We start from the raw sequence: 20,932 nt of genomic DNA on the forward strand, positions 1-20,932 counted from the left end.
AAAACATTTTGCGATAATTAACGTTGAAAATTTTCAAAAAATTCTAAAGATTTTTAAATCAACCGAAACAACCGCTCGTCCGATATTCTGCCTAGTCCACTTCAGTCTGTCGTGCTTGATGACTTTTACGATATCAGCGTTTTTGTAGTCTTGGTACAACTCTAAATTCATGCGAATACGTCAGCGATCATTCGCAAATTTGTCGCCAAAGATAGAACGCAGGATTCTTCGAATACTAACGATCGACTTACTTTAGCGTCCACGCTTCGTTACCGTAAAGAGCCACAGAAGTATCAAGGTGCAGTAGAATTTCGGATTAAAACATTGAACATTTTTTTTATTATTTTCCTTTTTTATTTCGTGTCATAAGCTAATATTTTTTACGCGTTTTGCCTCTACCCCTAGCATTTTACGGTGCCATCTACCTCTGTTGCATGCTTGCTCGCTAATCTACATTACATTTTCTCTCAACTCTAACACTTACACGCGTGCACTTGCATTCTCCACTCTAGACATTCAATGGCCTTTGTTTTCTCTCTTTGCTTATACTGTGGTCTTTTTTTTTTTCAAGCATTGTTTCTTCCCTCGTTATTGGTATACAAAATATATATTTATTTCATATATTGCAAAATAATCGTCTGAAAATATATAGTCGTGTTATATTTCCATTGCGGTATTGTTAATTTTTTTTTTTTTGCTTTTTTTGTATCGTGTTTTCTTCCTAGCCATTGTGTAAGCTTATTGTTCCAAGTACTTTTGTGTGATTATTCCTACTCTGCTTGCGCTCTCCTAACAAACGCAGCGTGTGTTGTTAACCTAATCCCAGATTTAATCCGTGTGGTATGCACTATTCTTTCGAATTGGAAATATACTCTCTCTCCCTTTCTAACTACTCAGCTCTACTTAACCTTACCCGGTGCGGTGCGGTGTGCATTTGCTACGCTTAGTTTTCAACTAAATTTTGTTCAATCTTTTCTACCCGAGATTTCAGAGCTGTCTCTTCGGGTGAGACGGGCTTCAAGCACCGCCGTCGCCAAAGAGACAACACACAGACTTTCTACTCGACACACGCTTTATTTGGGTGAAGTTTTGATAATATTTTCTTGCGTGTGAATAAACAACACAGTTACAAGGTAACCGATCATCATGATAAACACTTGTGAACTAAACCTAATACTTGATACTACTTTGCTTCCGTTACTAAACACACATACTGAATCATCTGTAAACTAGATATTTCACTTTCAACTTAAGACTAGCTCGTGGTTTTGCTTTTGCTCGCAATCGTGTTCAATGCTTGTCATATCATAGCTGTGAGTGTGAGATATATAAACTATCTTTTGCTGAGTGTTTGCCTAATTGTTTGCAACCTATCTTCTAAATAAAAGCAATTATAAGAATATGTAACAACTCTCTAAAACTAAATAAATCGTTTCCACAATTAGAGCTTTCTACCTAAATCAAAAATACAACCTAGCAAAATATGATCATAATAATAGTACACACATCTTCAAGTATCGTCTGCTCAAAGCAGATTTCGTCGTCGTCGTCGTCGTCGTCTTAGTTCATCCACTTCTTGCAGTTCGGGGCGCCGCACATGCACGAAATCTTGTGCGCGTCGTCCTCGATGTCGAACTTGTAGTCGTACGACAGCTCCTCCCCTCGGTTGATGCGCCGCTTGGCGAAGATGATGATGCGCACCTCGCGCTCCACCTCGACGATCTCGGTCACGCAGTTCGGGTTGCACGAGTGGTTGATGTAGCGGGCGAGACCACCGGACAGCGTCGCGTCCACAACCCGGTCCTCATCCAGGCGGAACATGTAGATACCGCGGTTCTGAAAAGACAATCAGTTATTATTAACCTACTAAGAAATTCATGTCGCAACCCTGAACTCACCCTCGCCTCGTACTGCTTCTCGCGCAGCTCGGACACCTCAACGCGGATGACCTCGCCGATGTACTCGATCACCATGGTGTGCTTCTCCAGGTCACGAGCCGCGTACAACCCCAGTCCCTGGATCTTGGACCGCGCCAGGAACACGTTGTTGCGCCACTCGAGCTTCATCTTCTTGTACTGCGAGCTCTTGGAATGTACAAACTGCTTGCTGTACGGGCAAGCAACCTCGCCGGCGGGCGAACTGGTAGGAACAAACGTTGGCCGCTGGCTGACCGAACCCGTGCGCTGGGTGTGCGGCTTCTTCCACGACAGCGTGTGCTTCAACTTTGGTTCCGTCCGGGCCGCACCGGAAGGATTTATCGCCAGTGGCAGCTCCAGCAGTGGATTGCGACCGTACTTGAACCGATAGTCCGTCAACGTCTCAATCCCGGGCAAACTCTCCAGAATCCTCACCACCGCCGGTTCCGTCAATCCAAACAGATCCTCGCCGGAAATGTACCGCGGGAAGAGCTGTACAATCTGGCAGTCTTTGCGCAGCGTGGCCATCGGATCCAGTATCCGCTGCCAGACGGCCTTCGGTGTGATGTCGCGCAGCTCAATGTCCTCTTCGGACGCCTCCTGGACCAGCACCCGGAACTCGGGCCGGCCGCACACGTCCGCGATGGAGCACACGTACCGGCAGCGCTTGTTCGGGCGCCGCATAGACCAGTAGAAGCGCATCTGTAATGCAAGAAAGAAAGTTGTTAGCGTTGAACTTATTGACCCTATTCAAAAACTCACAATTTTGTACCCAATCGGGTAGATGTAGTTCGGCGTGTGGAAGCTCTGCAGCTGGTGCGGCAGCAGCTGACCCACGCTCAGGAAGATCAAACTTCCCACCCGCAGCAGATTGTTCGACTCGGAGTGGTGCATCACGGACGCCACCTGGCGGCTCTCGTCCCGGTCGACGTACACCCGCCGCTGCACGCTCAGCGTCGTCAGCTCCGAGTCCTTCTCCGTTTTGGGGGCGTGCGTCTGGCACATCGTCGACTTGTTCTTGTAGAACACGCAGTTGTCCTTCATGGCGCAGCTCAGATGGTACACGCTGGCGCAGCGCGTCTTGAAGCACTTGATCGTCGCGCCCAGGTTGTTGCAGAACGTGCAAACCGAGCTGAGGCTCAGCTGTAGGGTGTTTTCCAGGTTCATCAGCGCTCCGTTGACCGTCTCGTACACACCGTCCGACCAGAGGGCACAGTTCAGATGGACCCACTTGTCTACGTCGTAGTTGAGGAGTCTGGAGGGGCCGTCCGCGACTCCGTCGCCAACGGTGTGGCAGAAAATGCACCGCCGAGTATCGTCCGGCATTCGGGGAGTCGGCGTTACGGTGATACTCATCCGGAACAGCGTCTCGGTGATCTCCTTCTCGGTGGGCTTCTTGTACCGCTGCACGGGGAAACAGTTTGCGGAGAACGTCTTGAACTTGATTCCCTTCAACTGCTTTGGCGGTGGTCCCGGGTCCTTCTCCGTTGAGCTGTCCAGCTTCTTCTTGCGATCGTTCAGCGACGAATCGCGACTATCCGAGCTCTTGAAGCTGGTCATGCTGATGTCTGCGTCTTCGCTGAGTTCCTGCTTGATGTCCGCGGCATTCAAACTTGGATTGTCGTCCAGATCGAATTCCAATTTGGACTTGTCCCCGCCAACCAGCTTGTCCTCGAGGATGTTCGTGGGACGCCACTGGAACTGTCGGTAGCACGCCTTGCTGCAGAAGTAGAGTTCCTCCGACTCCAACTCCTGGCTTGCATCGCTGCTCAACAGAGGGAACTCGGATGGCTTCGCCGTGATCAAGGTGTTAAGAATGACCACATCGCAGTGGCGACAAAACTTAGCTGCGCCATTGAGAATCGTCTGGATGTCAATCGGCGCTCCTTCCTTGCCGTCCCGACCCTTGGTCCTGTACAGACCCAGCTTCTGACTGGGTGGTGTCGTGGTACGTTCAACGATCTCGTATGCCATCGGCGGCGGAATCTCCAAAATGTTCGCCAGATCCCTCAGCACTCCCATGATGTCCTCGGCCGCGGTCGAACTCAGCGTCACCGTGACCGTTACATTGCTCGAGTCCTTCAACGGAGTCGGCGGTCCAAAGCGTGACTTGACGCCTAGCGATTCCTTAATCGCACCCTCGTTCTCCTTGTTGCTTCCGGGGATCAAACAGCTCAAGCCTCGATCGGCAGACAGCGAGATGCCCTTCTTGAGGCGAATCGGAATCGGGGCCACGATCGGAATGATCGGCGACATCCGCTTGTACACCATCGTTTGCTCGTCCTCGCTGTCTTCCTCCTTGATGACGCGCAGACCCGGGAAAAGCAACGGCGATTCCCACCGGATGCCACACTCCGGGCTAGACGTGCTGATGATCGTGTCCGGCGAATCCAGGTCGCGATCTTTGACAAAGTCGTACCGATAGCGATCCTCCGTTTCGAACTTGATCGGTGGGAACTCCTGATCGTAGAAGCCACGCTGGGTGGACGCCGGAGCCGGAGGTTCCGGTGGAGGCTCCTTCAGACCGAACGGTTTCGTGTTGTAGAAGTCTGCAATGTTCGGGATTTGGGCGTGGCCAAACACCCCCGTTAGATCACCCGAGCTGATCGAGTAGTCCTTCGCGTTGGTGAACTTGGTCAGATCGCCGGTGCCGAACAGCGGACAGACGCCAAAGTTGCGCGGTAGAAGGGGTTCCAGGATCTGCATCGGCGGGAGTTGCCTCAGCTGGAGCATCAAACTGTCAATGTACGTGTCGTAGTCTTCTTCCTGGCGGGTAGATTTGCGGGGCTTCTTCTTGTTGGTCTGATGTTGCTCCTTGTTGGAGAGAATCTGCTGTTGTCTTCGGTTTTTCTGGTACTCACGACGTTTCTTCTTCTTGAGCTCATGCGCAATTTCGGCCGCCGTTTTGGCTGCAGCTTCCGGGTTTGGTTGAATCGTTGTAGGTTCTTCTTTGGGCACAGCTGACAGGGTAGTTGGAGGTTCCTGCTTGATTTGCTCCATTGGCATCGACGCCATCGGCATCTGCTGATGTTGCTCTTCCGGCAGTTCCTTCTTGATCTCAACCGGAGTGCCAGGTTTGGGCAGCTGCTGATGCTGTTGATACTGGTGGAACTCAAGCGGTTTTGGTCCCACTGACTGTTGTTGCTGCTGTTGATGCATTTGCATCAGAGACATCGGTGCCATTTCCCTCTTCACGAAGGCAACGTTCGGCTGTTCCGAAAACGGTTGAAACTGTTGCTGCTGGGGTTGTTGTTGCTGCTGTTGCTGCTGAGGTGGTAACTGCTGCACCGGATGCGTGGTGATCTGCGTCACCGTCATCGGACCCGACTCGGTCTTGAGCGTACTCTGCACGGTGATGGGTTGGACGGTGGTTCCGGCAGCGGCCGCCGCAGCAGAAGCGATAGCAGCTTCCTTCTTGATACTGGCCGCGAGCATGTTTGCAGCGAGATTCGGCGTCGGATGGCTGGCCGAAATGGACACGGCCGGTTTCGACACGAAGGATGTTTCGCGCGAGATGAGCTTGGGGGTGGGTGCCTTTTGCGGGGGTTGTTGTGGTTCCGTTATGACGGGTGGGGCGGTCGTTACGACCGTTGGCGCCGATTGCGTGCTGATGATCTGCATCGCGGGTGGGTTCGCTGAAGGTGGGATCACTGGACGGGCGAGTTGGGCTTCCAGGGAGCTGACAACGCCTAAGCTGGGGGCTCGTTGATTTGTCGGAGGTCGAGCCATCGGAGGTGGCGTTGGAGACGATGTCGTACCTCCAGTGCCGGTATTTTGAAGCAGCTGCTTCAACAGAACGTTCTGACTGTCGGATTCGGTTTTGACGTTGGAGGAGATGGTCGAAAACTTGCAGCCCTGCCCGCCGGTCGTTGAACTCACAGTGGACGATACGTTGCTATCATCGTTGTTGTCGACTGGTTCCGTCTTGACTGGGTTCGATGCCTCCAAGCTGAGTCGCTTGCTGATGACCTGAGCTGGGGTCTCCCGAGGAAAACCTGCCGGGGCTTCGTCGGTCGATTTGGATCGTCGGAACGACGCAGCCGGTCCTTGCAGTTGATTCTGCAGCAGAGTAGACATCGATGCCGACGTCGTGCTCGACGACTTCATGGGCTGGGACAGCGTTGCGCTTAGGATGCTAGTCGTGGTGGTTGAAGAAGTTGCGGATGAAATAACCCCGGGACGCGAAGTCATTATCAGTCCGGGTGGAGGTTGACTCGTGATCGTGGAAACCTCGCTGAAGTTCACGATCCGCGTTTGCGGCTGCTGCAACGTGCTACTCAAAATACTGGCAATGCTACTTGTGCTGCTATTGTCCACGCTACTTTTAGGAATCTCCGCCGGTTGAATCCGTGTTTGACCTTGGATTATTACTCCACCCTGTTGAACTATGTGTTGCTGTTGTTGTTGCTGCTGCTGCTGCAATTGTTGTTGTTGCTGCTGTTGTTGTTGAGCCGCTAACACTACCAGCTGCTGCTTCTGAACTTGACTCTGGCTCAGCTGCTTCTGCAGCGGAGCTCGCACCTGCTTCACCACGAGGATGTTATTCCCGGCGGAAGAAACGGCCGGCGATATTCGACCAATCTGCAGCTGCTGGTTGAGTAGTTTCGTCGGTCCGCCTGCCATCGTTCCCTGTTGCTGACCCACCTCAGGTTTGTTGGAAGCGTTAGCAACGGCTGCCGCCGGCAGAATCGTCTTCCCCGAAACGGTCTTCAATATGCTGGCGATCGTTTCCGGTTTGCTCATGTTGTCTCCCTTCCCCGGGATGACTGTGTCGAACGAGATCGTTGATATTGTACTGACCGACGAAGTCGGCGTCAACTCCTGCTTGCTGGTGCCAACCTGGATGATGTTTGTTCCAGACGTGGCCGGATTCACAGACGACATGATCGATCGGACCTGCTGGGACACGTTCATCGCGTTCATGGTCAGCTCGTTGGGCTGAGACAGCGGCGAAAGCTGCGGCACCGAAGAGATAACTCGCTGTCCGGCAGGACCCAGAATCGGACTCTTGGAGTTCTCACGCGACTTGGAAATCACGTGCACCGGGATGACACCCTGCTTCTTAAGCTCGCTCGAGTGCGAATCGTTGGAGCCCTCATGAGCTGTGGCGATCACTGTCGGAGTTTCGCCCTCCGTCGTTCCGTCAATTCCACGCGTTGCGTCGTCCAGCGCTGCCGAGTCGACCTTGTCCAGCTGGTCGGCGTCTTCCTGGCCGATCGAACTGTCCGGCGATACGGAATCGTCCTCGAAGATCTTGGTGGGCAGGGAGGTGTCCTGGGTGACCGTTAGGGAGGATAGTTTGGCGTAGCCGAGACTTGGCGAGGGGGCTTTTGGCTTCGCCGACTTGATGATCTCCATCTGACTCGATTGACCTGGGTTGATGCTTTGAACTGGTTGGATTTTAATCTGCGAAGCAACAGAGGTCGATGGGTGCGGGTTGTTGACGCTCGTTCTGGCGAACGTTTTCGTGATGAGAGTTGACTGGTTGAGATTCAACGAGGAAAGCGTTACGATGCTGGTCGTGTTGATCTTCTGGCCGGCTACGGAGATGACCGTTCCGGACGGGTTCTTGGTGATGCTACTCAGCGAGATGGCGGTGGAGTTCATCACCTTCTTGGCTTGGTTCGACATTTGCTGCTTTTGCTGACTTTGACCGCCTTCTTTTGGTGGGGTAGCTGACATCGGGAAGCTCTTCAGGATGGGCACCGAAATGGTAGTATTTCCGATGGACAACTTGGCCGTCGTTTCCGTGGCGTCCTTCACGAGCTTCTTGTGCACGGCAGACACGATCGGAGGACGATTCTGGAGTAGCGTTTGCTGGATGGCGATCCGTCCCGGATAGGTTATCGGTTTCGGACTCTGCTGAAGCCCAACGGAGATCACGGTCGTGTCCTTCGTAGGAGTCTTCATGCCGGTCTTTGCCTGCTCATCTCCGATGAAGTCTTCTTCAGGTTTCCCATCAGCGTCCTTCGGCCGACTATCGATCATCGCCTCAAAGTCCTCCGTAGTAGCAATGTTCCGCTCGTTGGTCCCCTTCTCCCCGTCCTTCGTCGTTTTCTTAGCGACCTCCTTCTCACCCTCCTTCCCGTTGTCCACACAATCAACCACCACGTCCTGCGCAAACAGCTCGTAGTCACTGCTCACGATCTGCGCCCCCAGCGGACTCGCCCTCATCTCGTACCCCGTGTGGGCAAACGACTCCATAATGTCGTCCCCCTCGGCACCCTGCGCCACCGAACTCAGCGAAACCTCCGTCGTAACGAGTCGCTTGTCCACCTCGTCATCATAGTCCAGCATGCGCTGCTGCTTCTCGTCCGGACTGCTATCGACGGCAATCACCTCTTCAATCGGCGTTGCCTGGCTTGCCGCGGCCTTCTGCACGATCGTGATCCTGCTGCGCATCATGGCCGCCTTCTTGGCCGCTTCCGACTGCTGCTGGGACGGACCTGCTTGAGGTTGTTGTTGCTGTTGCTGTTGCTGCTGCTGGGGCGGTCCCTTGGTGATTCGTGCATTTCCCCACATTGGAGATCCTCCGCGAAGACCCAGCTTGATGTAGCCGTACTTGCCGAAGCCCGGCATGATTGGGATTGGGTTTGAGGGGTTGTTGATGCCGCCTCCACCGCCACCACCTCCACTAGGTTGTTGGTTGTTTGGTCCTCCGTTGAACGAGTTGTCCTGTTGATATTGTTGCTGCTGCTGCTGCTGCTGCTGTTGCTGCTGGACGTACTGGTTCGGGACGGGACCTTGCGAGCCGGCACTCGGTGGACGACGTATCATCTGTTGTTGTTGATTTTGCATTTGTTGTTGTTGTTGCTGTTGTTGTTGAGATTGTTGATAGTAGTACATTGGACTCGGTGGCATTGGCGAAGGCGATGGAGTGCTGGGGCCACCTTGGCTTAGGAGGGGCGACGGAGGTTGGTGAACTGGACTTTGCTTGGCAAAGTTCATCTGTTGTTGGTTGGGTTGTTGCATTTGGGACAGCTGTTGTTGATTTTGTTGTTGTTGCTGCTGCATTTGATTCATTTGCTGCTGCTGTTGTTGTTGCATTTGGTTCATCTGCTGTTGCTGGTTCTGGATCATGATCATGCGCTGCTGCTGCTGCATCAGTTGAATGTTTTGCTGTTGTTGCTGCTGCTGCTGGGGAGTCCCGGGAGATACCATCGGTTGGGGACTTCCAATGGGTGAGTTGTACCCGCCGGGTTGCATCTGGCGAATGTTGGCATTCTGCTGCATCATTTGCTGTTGCTGGAGCGAGTTTGCGACGCGCATCCTCACGTTCGGATCGTTGGGGATGATCTGAGGTCGTACGAAGCGGTTCTGCTGCTGCAGTTGAGCCTGTTGTTGTTGACCCATCATCTGGTTCTGCTGCACGATAATGTTCTGCTGGACGTACTGTCCACCCGGGCTGGTTACCATTCGTCCCGGAGGCATCGGTTGTCCGGACATTCGATGTTGTGGGGATGTCATACGCGGAGCAGGGGAAGTCAACCGTCCCGGTAGGGACGGAGAAGGCGACGGTCCTGGACTGAACGGATTCTCATCAGCAGCCTGCGAGTGCGGAGTTCCAATCCGCGGCGATTGCTGCATCGTATTGTACGGCGACATGGCACTGTTCGAGTTGGTGTGGTTTCCGCCGGGGCTCTGCATCACCGAGTTTACCGACGCAGGTCCCGGACTCTGCGACATGAGCGGACCAGGCGAGTGCAATGGACTCTGACTCGGTTGCTGCAGCATCGGATTGTTCAACGGAGATTGCGCCATTGGTTGGTGGATCATGTTCTGCTGTGAACTCGGCGATGGAGACATCAACGGAGAAGGAGGAGCGATCTGGGCCGCGGGAGAACCACCAGCGGCTTGCATTTTAGCCTTCTGCTTCGTCTTGTACTCTCCGATCAGGACCGTGTGCTGGCGTTGTTGCTTTCTCGCGTTATCCAACTGCTTCTGCACAACGGCATGGTCCGCCGTAATCTGCGTCAACTCCTTCATATCCGGCTCGGAAAGCTCGTTTCCAGCCTTCTTCAACTGGCGCTGCTTGGTATTCAACTGCTTCTTGACCTTCCGCAACTTGCCGATCTCCGTTTCGTAGTGCTTCAGCTGATTCTCCAACGAGATCTTCTGTTGGTTCATCCAGTTCTCGTAGTTCAACTGAATCTGTTGCTCCTGCTCGTTGGTAATGTTCTCCGGCGGAACCGGAGGCGCGGGCTGCAGGTTCGCCTGGTACACTGCAATGGGCCTCGCGGTAACCTCTGCCGGTGGTGGCGCGATCTGCTGACTTGGTCCGACCGCCGCCTTGTTCAGCGGATTGATCAAATTTGCAACGGCTCCACCCGGAGGAATCGGCGTTTGGGGACGCCACTGCGGGTTGATGCGCTGCTGCTGCATGATATACTGACCACCCATCGGAGACTGCAACTGACCAGGTTGTTGAGGCTGTTGTTGCTGCATCGGAGGTAACTGCTGCGGTTGCATCTGCATCTGGCCGGGCTGTCCGGGGACCTGACCTGGGAGTAGATTTTGCTGAATCACGCGCATACCTTGTTGCTGTTGTTGCTGCTGCTGCTGATTCGCCAGCAAGTTTTCAAAGTCCTGCAAGGAAAAAATAAGAAGATTTAAGATCCCCTTCCAAATACCTAGACCACTACCACTCTTAAACTAACAATTACACATTCAAACAAAAAAAAATAACCTTAAATTTAGAAACATTTTCGTAACCTAAATCACAGCCAATAATCCAGAAACTAAAGGGGCAGGTCAACACGACTTGGGGAAAAGCAATATCAAGTTCACCAAAGGATTCATACACACTCGCAAATAAAAACCTTACCTGTTGGCTTAGCATGTTCGGGGGCAAGCCGGCGTTTGCCGCCTCGTTGACCGCGAGCTGGCCGGCCTGCTCGCGCTTTTCCTGCTCCAGCAAGTCTTCCAGCAGCAGTCTTTGCTCCTGCAATAATCGGACACAATTTGCTCAGTTTGAGGGGGGCGTGGCGCTTTAGGGACGAATTTACTTCGAAACTCCTCAAGGTGCAGAGCAAAACGAGATAAACGAACAAACCTTGCACTACTAACAGGGTGCTGCTGGTGGGTGCAAATTGAATAACGTAGCCAAGCTGCACACCGCTACATGCTTGAAACAAGAAAATGTCTAAAACACTACATGTTTTACTACAAATAAAAATCAACAGAAGAAAGCACACGATGTTTCATTGATGTGCTGGTGGTACAACTAACGCACTTCTTTGTACGATTTCAAAAAAAAAATCCGTGCCAAGAGTGAAGGAGGAATGAAGTTGCTACCGAGAATAGTTTGAAATACAGGACTGCTGTTGTGGGTGGTGCTGCGTTGGTCGATTCTACGAACGATTCTGCTAAGAAATTGACTCGGACCATGAAGCAGATCACACTACTGAGGAACGGCAAGAAAGGGTGTCGATGTGGATAATGTTCCCGGAATTGGTAAAATATTGGAATAAAAAGATATATAAACGTGGTGAAAATGGCACTCGATCGAAAATATACAATTGTGAATTGTCGATCTACAGTTATCCCTTGTATTCGTAGAAGTTGGTAGATCAGCTTATGACAAAAAATCATAAAAAAATCTACACTTGAACGTATTGATTCGCTTTTACTTCCATTTGAAAGCTTTATCTGTGATCTTTCGAATGATGTATTGACCGACTGCAAAATGTAACGTTTAATTTAAAGTTTTTGAGGAAAAACTGGTCCTTGAAATTCACAAATTGAGCGATGAATGTCAACAAGCGGTAAGCAAAATTGGTAAAAAATTTGGACCTAATGGACAACTGACAATTTGCCAAGAAAGAAGTGAAAACTGATATATTTATTGCTTTATTTTTAAAAAGAGGAAAAAGTTAATTATTTTTGCCCACCAATATTAAGATAATGACAGCACATATCATTCCGTGGCAGAATTAACTTTGGTAGGCCCAAAATAGGTACTAGGCCCAAAATAGGGACAAATACCCTATTTGAAATGCTCGCTTGTCTGTGAGAGGAAGAAGTTCGGTGTTCGGTCGGTCCTCGATAATTTTAACTTTTTGGCGTGTTTTTAGTGGATTTAAAAGTTTTCCTTGTGCTGTAACGATTCAAATTGACATACAAAAGAGAAATCAAGTGAAATCTAGTGCAAATAGTTGTCATATTTCAAGATTTTCATCATTTTTATGGATTTTTTTCTTCTTCATATTTTTTTTGTTACTGGGCTTTGGGTAGCGCAATGCTTTGCTTGTCAAATTAAGGTTAAACGTCAGTTTTGCTGCATGGGCACGTACAGGTTCTCACGCTAATGACGAACACCTCTCTCACTCTCTTTCGGAAATATGAGTGCTTGTTTTGGTTGTGGTACAGTAGTGCCAGAATTTTGTCAACAGTTGTCTAGGAACTACGAAAAATGATTTATTTTGTGAGTTTTGTTCGAAAAATTAACAATCGAAAGAGTCGTTTCACGATATTCTAGAGCATAATCCATCAATTAATTCCGGAATCGACGTATCGGGCCGCGGATTTTTTTTCGTAAAATGTCGCGACGATTAATTCGGTCATTTCGCGTGAATTCGCCGTCGTCGTTGTGGTATTTTGGCATATTATGAATCTGCGTCGCATATGGAAAACGTCGTAACTGGACCTGGCCATCATCATCATATAAGGAAAACTAGAGGCAGCTGCTTCGCGAATTTGGTGAGATCAGTCCATATTGGACATTTTGAAACCTGACATATTTTTGCTAGCAATTTACTAAATACGCACCAATATGTTTTGCCTGATGGGTTTGGAAGTTTAAAGATAGATCGAGGACCCGTCTGGTTCTTGCTTTATCTTTAGGCGGGGCTAGACAATGCCCAGTGACCTCGGAATTGGACCGCAAGGAGCTCTGTCATTCTGAAATGGGTCACTGGAAGCAGCGCGAGGGCTAACACCACCTAATACCCGGGACTAGAGGTGGGCGCTCACTAAAAAGAGCCGCTCTTTTGAACGGCTCTTTCGCTCTTTTTCAAAATTTGGATGAAAAGATTATTTTTAAGAATTGTGTGATTTTACGAACTCTTTTCGAAATTCTGCTTTAATCCATGAAGTCAAGAGGCAGGCAAGAGAATTATTGTTTTCCATAATCTCTCAGCAATTTAGTAGATTTTTGGTAATATTTTACAAGCTATGCAATTTTAAATGCCCAAATTGTATACGGATAATACTTTAATGAACGATCAGTTATATAAAGAAAAGCATTTTCATTTTGTTTCGAAAATCATTTACTTTTGGAATTTCAAAGAAAAGTAGGAAACTGAAAATAAGTTTAAAACTGTAAAATGGTGTTTGGCAGCAATGCTATTTTGGGATTAATTTGTATAAGCAATTATTTTTCAATTAAGAATTGCTTTTTAATTCTAAAAACAAATTTTGTGATGCAATTTGTTCGAAATTCGATAAATTATATTTATAAAAAGTTTAAAAATCATTCTATCTTGGAACGGTTCTTTCAAAAGACCGGAGTTTAAAAAAGAACCGCGGTTCTTTTTTTGTGAGCCATGGTTCGTTTGCTCTTTTTAGTGAACCGGCTCTTTGAGCGGCTCGCTCTTTTTTTGCCCACCTCTACCCGGGACTGAGATAAGCTGTATCAGCGTTATGCTAGTCTGATACAAACTATACTTTCCCATAATTTCGCTGCCGGTCAGCGGGTATTGGATTGGACCACACACAAACACAAACACACACACACACACACACACACACACACACACACACACACACAAATACCCTATTTGAAATGCTCATGCAAAAAAAAAGTTCAAAGACGTTGAAAAAATAAATTAAAACCATTGCGAACTCGCATCGACCATCAAGAACTCCCAGAAATTAATAAAATCATCTTTTAAATATTCAAAAGTGGTAATGTTTACAAGATTGTCAAAATTAGCAACACTGACGAACTGACGTGCAACCCCATACATATTTCTCAGAAAATTCTGACCACAAATTCTCCAGCGAACACCAACTCCATCTACCTTCAGGTTCGCTGAACTAATTCTCTCTGCAACACGTGTTTTTGATATTGCGGCTAAGCTTCAAATTGTAATCTACGTCGTTTCAATAAAATCTGCGCTCAGAACGTTTTTGGAGTGCGCTATTCGATTCGCTGAAAGCGCATCCCAATTTAAGCTGACTTCAACAATACATTGCATGTAAACATTGGCGCGAAGCGAAAGGAAAGAGAGAAAAATCGGTTGACAGATAGTTCGCTAGAAGCAAAAACGCCAAACAAGAAGAAGACAACTGCGGTCAAAAGTGGTTTGCTCGTGGCACGTCAGTTCGTCAGTGCTAGTCTGCCGTTCTACGCATAATTGTCCCATGTTCAAAAAAGTGCAACTGAGAAAAACGCGATTGAAATTTTTCGACCGTTTTTTGTGTTTCTACGCATAATTGTCCCGTGGGTCCCTATTCACCCCATAAGTCCCTAATCATCCCAGTTAGCAGTTTATCACTCTTATTTGTAATCTACTTGCTATACAATCGGTAAACAATACTTCGTAAAACTGATAATTTCGTGATAGAAAATACTTGGTGGGACAATTATGCGTAGAAGTGCAACGATGGGACAAACAGACTTGGTGTTGTTTTTGATGAGTTTCCGAACAAAGTACTAGATTTTATGTGTTTTTCTTAAAGTATACGACAAACTAAACTTAAAAATGTCAAAAAGTCAAAATCGTCCAAAAATGACATGGGACAATTATGCGTGGAACGGCAGTAGTAATGTTAAAAAGAATGCTAAACTCACAGAAATAAATGAAACATCTTGATAATACAGTAGTTGTTCGGTAACTGGGCGTTGTTTAACTGGGCGCTCGATAACTGGGCCGTAGCCCAGTTAAAAAGCAGACAAACGTCAAAAAACCAAAACAAACCGGAATGAGCGAGGAGTAAATGGATGCAAAAATCATGTTCAATAACTAAAAAAAACTTTTCTCAAACTTTTGTTTAATTTCAAGTCACAATTAAATAAATATGAAAAGTAAGCATTGTAAATAAATATGATTAACATTAATTTTTATATTTCATCAAGAAAATATAATGCATCGGTGGTCTCCTCGTTATTAGCCGTTCAGCCCAGTTAGCGAGCAGCATTCGGTGACTCGGCTATGTTCTCAGCCCAGTTACCGAACAAGTACTGTAGTCCAAAGAATTGGTCTTGTTTAAACAAATATATTAACTACAGATTTTTTTTGTAGAGCACAATTCATTTTCAAAAAACTGGTCATGTTCAAAAGAATGCAGAAACTCCCAGAAATAAATAAAATCTAGAGTTTTTTTAAATACATAAACATCAAACACAATACATAATAGAACCTTTAATAAAACTCTAGAAATCATCTTTCAAATAGTTGAAAGAACTTGAAATCATGTTTAAAACAATATCTAAACAAAATTTCAAAATTATATTAATTCAATATTTAGGATTCTTAAATTTCTAAAGTATAATATTTAAAATTTTCAGATTTCTAAATTTTAAATTTTCTTAGTTAATACGGACTTTCATCTTTATATTATTAAAAAAAAAAACAAAACTAAATTTGAAAAAATCTTAGAGTTTTTGATTTTTTTTACAAAAATACAACTTAGAGATTCCAAAGTTTTGAATGTTTTGAAACTTTCCAGATTTTAGAATTTTTTGTACTTGCTACATGTTACAAATTTCGATAGTTATTTCTTCGAAATCGTATTATTGAGAAATCTCGAAAGAAAAATTACGATCGAGTGCAATAATCACCACGGCGTTAAAAAAATAGATAATTTCAAAAAGACATCTTTCCGCAACCTTTGTGAACAAAGGTCTGCAGGGGCTTTCAGGGTGGCCACCAGATTTAGATTTTCAAATTCCCGGTTTTCTCCCGAGGCCTGAAGGAATTTTTCCATATAGTTTTAAAATCAAATTACAATGTTTTTTTTATAGACTATTGTTAGTATCAAAATACTTTCTGAACGCATACACAACGTAAACATTTGGTTCAATATTTTTATTTCTTAAGAAAGCTTTCAAATTCATTACAAAAAGTAAGAAGCCGTTTTAAACAGTTTTAAGTCCAAATCCTTAATTTCCATAATGCTTGTGATTTTTCTTCTCCATGCTCCACAATTTTTCTTAACTTAAAATCATTAAAAATCGTTTTGTATTAAATTTAAGAATTACATAAATTATTACTGGAATGCAGGAAATAGCATGAGTATGGGAAGAAAAGATTTGCAAAAGACAACAATATTTATACAAATACTCTTCAGTTTTATTTGAAAATGCTTTTGTAAATTCAAGAAGAACGATTCTTCCAGAGAAAAAGTGCCATTTATTTAAACAATCGGTAACTTAAAACATTTTTTGCTGATCGATTTAGTATCTTCGGCAAGGATTTAGGCATTGATGAGATGATTTCTAGAACAAATGTAACTGTCCAAAAAAACTCCTCTGAGTTGGCCTGTACTTCAACCCCTCATCGCGACTCCCAGATCGCGCAAACATAAACATAATTCTCGATACATCCTTTGTATGAGCCGTGCCAAATTTATTGAAAAAAAAAGAAAAAAAACATGTTTGGATGTTTCTAAATGTTTGAGTAACACAGAATGGTAAAAAATCAATTGACCGTGTGTTAGAATAAAAATAAAAAGTGACTGTTTGTATTGAAATGACTATTATGCAGTTGAACTCTGAAAATATTGTTATTTTATAATATATGTAAATTTTATTCAAAATGTAAATTACAATTTTAAAATAAATTTTAAAAGAAATATATTTTTTCAAATGTTCTGAATTTGAACACAATTTGATAGGCATTTAACTGTTGGGGGGAGGTGTCCACGTGCTTCCATCCCGCTAGTCCATATGTATGGCATTAGTGTTGTGTTCACTGTATTTGATATTTTGTGAACCACACCGTATGCTATACTCGACAGATATGGACTGGTTCCCGGCCGGGCTGATGGGTCTCGCAGCTGGCTAGTTGAACGTACCTGTTAGAACATCAAATCATGATGTTTTATCCTTTTGTTTCCTTAGTAACAGGAGAATAGTTAGTTCAGCAAGGGAAGCAACAGTTTGATCCGTTCAGCTGTTGAAGCAATTGCTTTCGATTCAAACTTGTGCTGAACATTGTTTGACTACCTAGACTACTGTTCAAAGGAAACAAACACGAGGGTACAAAGGGATAAGCTCCCCCCGGATGGGGCTAAATTGTGGAACGCTTCCAGTGAGTTTTACTGAGCTGCTTTGGACATTTTAGGTAATAGTAGTATAAAAATAGTTAAAGCTCGGTATTAATTCACTGGGAGGTCGTGTGCAAATTCCCGTGCTTGTGAAGTTCTGTTTCTGTGTCACTGTTGTGTTAGCTTGTAACATGTTCGACATGACACTAATAACCAGCAGTCATTAGTTATGCGGAAATTTCTAAGTACGGGAACACGACGAAAATTAGACGACCCGAAGAAATAGTGAAAGTGATAGTGAAAGCAAAATTAATAATGTGTCTATAAATAATCATGAAGTGAAAATATTATTATTATTATTTATATTTAATATGATATTACACTTTACAGCTGATTTGAAACTCACTATCAGAATCTAATGTTTTCTTGTGTTCTCTTTTGTTCTTTTCGTTTCAAACTGAATGAGCGAGCATCTGACTTGCTACGCAGCCGCAGGATACAACAGACGATGGAGAGGCAAAAAACACCAGCTGTGATCAATACCACACCGACTTACGAGGATTGCTACCAAGCTTGGTGTCCACGGCTCTATGTCCAACCGAGAGACCTCCAAGGTCGCAGGGAAGTACTAATTAGTATCGCCTCTTTGTGTTTGATCCTTTTGTTAATACAAATTCCTTTGCAGATACAAACCACTTTAAAAGTATGCCTCGTGGCCTGCTTTGATCTTTTGCTAATTCTATCCGCTTTCTACCCCCAATGTGTCCTGCACGGAGAACCTGGGGTAGCTTATGGTTGACCTGGGGAGCCCGAGGAATTATGCCGTAGGTGGCTCGTATAGTCTTACTCACCTATCCTCGCGGCAAGGTCTTCCGTAGGTCTACACCCGAACATGCGACGTGGGACTGCATGAATCTTCAGCTGCTGCCGGAAGGGTGTATTCCGAAATTACCGAATTACCGAATTACCGAATTTGATAGGCATTTAACTGTTGAATGATTCCAAAATAACTATATAAAAATATCTTAAATACCAAATATTTCCGACATTTTAAAATTATACAAAAGTACTCAAATCTGATTTGAAAACACAAGCACAAAGTTTCATAGCAATGTGTCCTTAATAATTTGTTTGACTGAGAAAGCCAAAAATCATCTTGTAAAATACTACTGAAAACTGATTTTTGAAATTCCACCAAATGTTTTACAGTAGAAATTGTAAACAGTCCGTCTCGATTATCCGAAGGTTTGAACAATAAAAAACAATTCGTATTTTTTTTTTATTTTCTTACTTTTAACATCAAATTCGAGTTCAGCGACTTAATTTTAGTCACTGTTGAATGGATAATTGCCTATTAAGGTGAAGCCGTTGATCATTTTCGAAGAAAATTGATCATCACTATAAAATATTTTGTATTAAATTCAATTTAAAGAATTTCAGCACCAAAAGGAATCAGCGTGTGCTGGTTGTTGCCTTCTTGAAGCCACTGAAAGAATTTTTGATCTAAATCAATTGTGCTTCAAAATTTATACAATTTTGTGGCACAGTCATTGACGTCCTAGTTGGCAATCATTGATTAATGACGAATTCCATAACTTCACAAGGAATGGGATAATCGTTACCAAAAGGAATCAGCATGTGTAGGGCACTATTCTAAACAACTTGTTGAAGGAATTTTGTCAAAATATTGAAAGCGACGCAAAATTAATATCTTTGAACGAAAAATCTTGACAATGATGGAAGTCTTCACGTTAAATTTAAAAATGCATTTTTTCAATATTTCATTTCAGCCATTTTGCCCGCCATCTTGGATTTCGTAATTCTAAATCATTTTAAAATAGTTTAGGCTGGTACAAATTTTATTTAAAGTTTCTGCTCCCCCCCTTCAAATTTGGTCCGAAAAATCAGGTGGCAAATTTTTTTTTTCAAAAAACTTCAAAATTATAATGAAAATTTAAGTGGAATCAACTGAAATTAATTTTAGATCCATTCACCTGCGTTCAGAATCATTTTTAGCATGTTTGGGTTGATTTAAAAATCGTTTGATGTTTTGAAAATTTTCGATGTTTATTATTATTTTTTCGCTAAAATTTTTGTTTTCGTCAAATTTTACATTATTTGACATCTAATGATTGCAAAACAACTGAACTAGTGTAAAATGCATTTTAAAACACTTTTTCCATGCAAATGTTGAAACTGTGGCTTTTTATTTCAATATTTATATTTTTTATTTTTTTCCGAGGCCTTCGGATAATCGAGTCTGAACTGTATTCTTATTTTTAACGGCGCACATCAAGCTAAGCTTTTTGCACCACGATTTTCGGTACGCAAATTTTAGTATCTTCGAAATTATGGGAACTATCGGTTATTTATTCCCTAAAGTTACTGTCTACAAAAAAAAGCAGATTTAGACTCTTTTTACAATCATATTGTTGAAGGGTTAAATCCGTAAGTTTGACAACTTTGGAATAAAAAGACAACAACTTTCTTGGCTGCTCCCTCAAATTGATATTGAAATACATAAATAATAATACAAAAATAAATTGTTTATTGTGCTTATGAAATTCAATACTTATTGAAATAAGACTTCAAAAATCATAGCGCTGAGTAAATTTTCTATTGAACCGCGAACTTGATCGGAAAAATTGCAGCTTATCAAACATTTGTTTTTTAAACCGGATCCGGTGGTGTATAGTGGTAATCGTAGTTGCTTCTCCCCCCTCGCCAAAGAAATATATCATGGAATACTCAACAGAAAAAAAAAACAACCAAAGCCTAGCAACTTGAGTCTATTACACAAATTCAAACATTATTTTCCCGAATTCTTCATTTAGAATAACTAGAATAATATTCTAATAGATAAAAGTATACGTTGAAGTCATTTAAGAGGAATTTGTCGAATTTTAACTAAACTTAAAATATTTTCCCGGTTTGTCAGTCGAATTCCCGAGTTTTTCCCGGTTTTCTCCCGGTGGAATAAATTCCCGGGTTTTTCCCGGTTTTCCCGGTTTTTTCCCGAGGTGGCCACCCTGGGCTTTTTGCAGTTGTTTTTGGATTTGGAAAAGGCTGGACAAAATGGAACATTTTGCGGCCATTTCATTTGCTTCATTGCAGATTTCATACACTATTATTGGTTAAATGTTGAAATAATTCGTTTAAAAATCCAAGAAGGTTTGTCAAAATCGTAGTTTTATTCGTTTTTTTTAGATTTCAACCATATTTTTGGCTTCCTTACTGAGGAAAGGCTATAAAATCACTCGAAAATTGAACATCCTTAATACACCTCTTAGGTATACCTTCGCGTATACATATCGACTCAGAATCATTTTCTGAGCAAATGTCTGTGGGGATGTGTGTAGACATGATTTTCTTTCCACACGCATATCTCAAAACTGGCTGAATCGATTTTGGCCGGGTTTGCCTTTTTATGACCGCTTTGGGGTCCAATAAGACCCTGTTCAAAATTATCAAGTTTAGTGAGGTATTTTAGAAGTTATGATATGAAAATGTTTTTTTTTTGAAGATACAAAATAAGGTGATTTTTTGCATAACCTCAAACGTCCGGTTGCCACATTGCTTAAAATGAGAGTCTGCATGTTTTGTGGAAAAGTCTGTATCAGGTTTATTTTTTTTATTAACAAACTTATTTTTATCAGGTCCCTTCGGTGCTGGAACCTGGTTTGGACCGAATCGGCTCAATAAACCGTGAAACCGCAAATCTGGAAAAGGACAACTAGGGAGTTGAATTACATTTTAAATGTAAGGAAGGCACCAACCACCTACTGGTGGATTAAGAAACGTTTTTT

General features: G+C 44.4%; 1 protein-coding gene across 7 annotated transcripts in view; it reads right to left on the minus strand.

Moving 5' to 3' along the window:
- Positions 1-525: 525 nt before the first annotated feature.
- Positions 526-20,932, minus strand: part of LOC120429857 (histone-lysine N-methyltransferase 2C-like) — a 57,936-nt gene continuing 37,529 nt past the window's right edge. For 6 of the 7 annotated variants that reach the window (XM_039594925.2, XM_039594926.2, XM_039594929.2 and 3 more), the window contains 4 exons: positions 10,741-10,857; positions 2,679-10,502; positions 1,899-2,618; positions 526-1,836 (listed from right to left, as the gene is read on the minus strand). In XM_039594925.2, coding sequence (XP_039450859.1) covers positions 1,561-1,836; positions 1,899-2,618; positions 2,679-10,502; positions 10,741-10,857 — 8,937 coding nt within the window. In that variant the 3' untranslated portion in view covers positions 526-1,560. The remainder of the gene's footprint in view (positions 1,837-1,898; positions 2,619-2,678; positions 10,503-10,740; positions 10,858-20,932) is intronic. The other variant, XM_039594928.2, reaches the window with a different exon arrangement.

The sequence above is a fragment of the Culex pipiens genome, chromosome 2 (assembly GCF_016801865.2).
Source record: "Culex pipiens pallens isolate TS chromosome 2, TS_CPP_V2, whole genome shotgun sequence".
Lineage (NCBI taxonomy): Eukaryota > Metazoa > Arthropoda > Insecta > Diptera > Culicidae > Culex > Culex pipiens.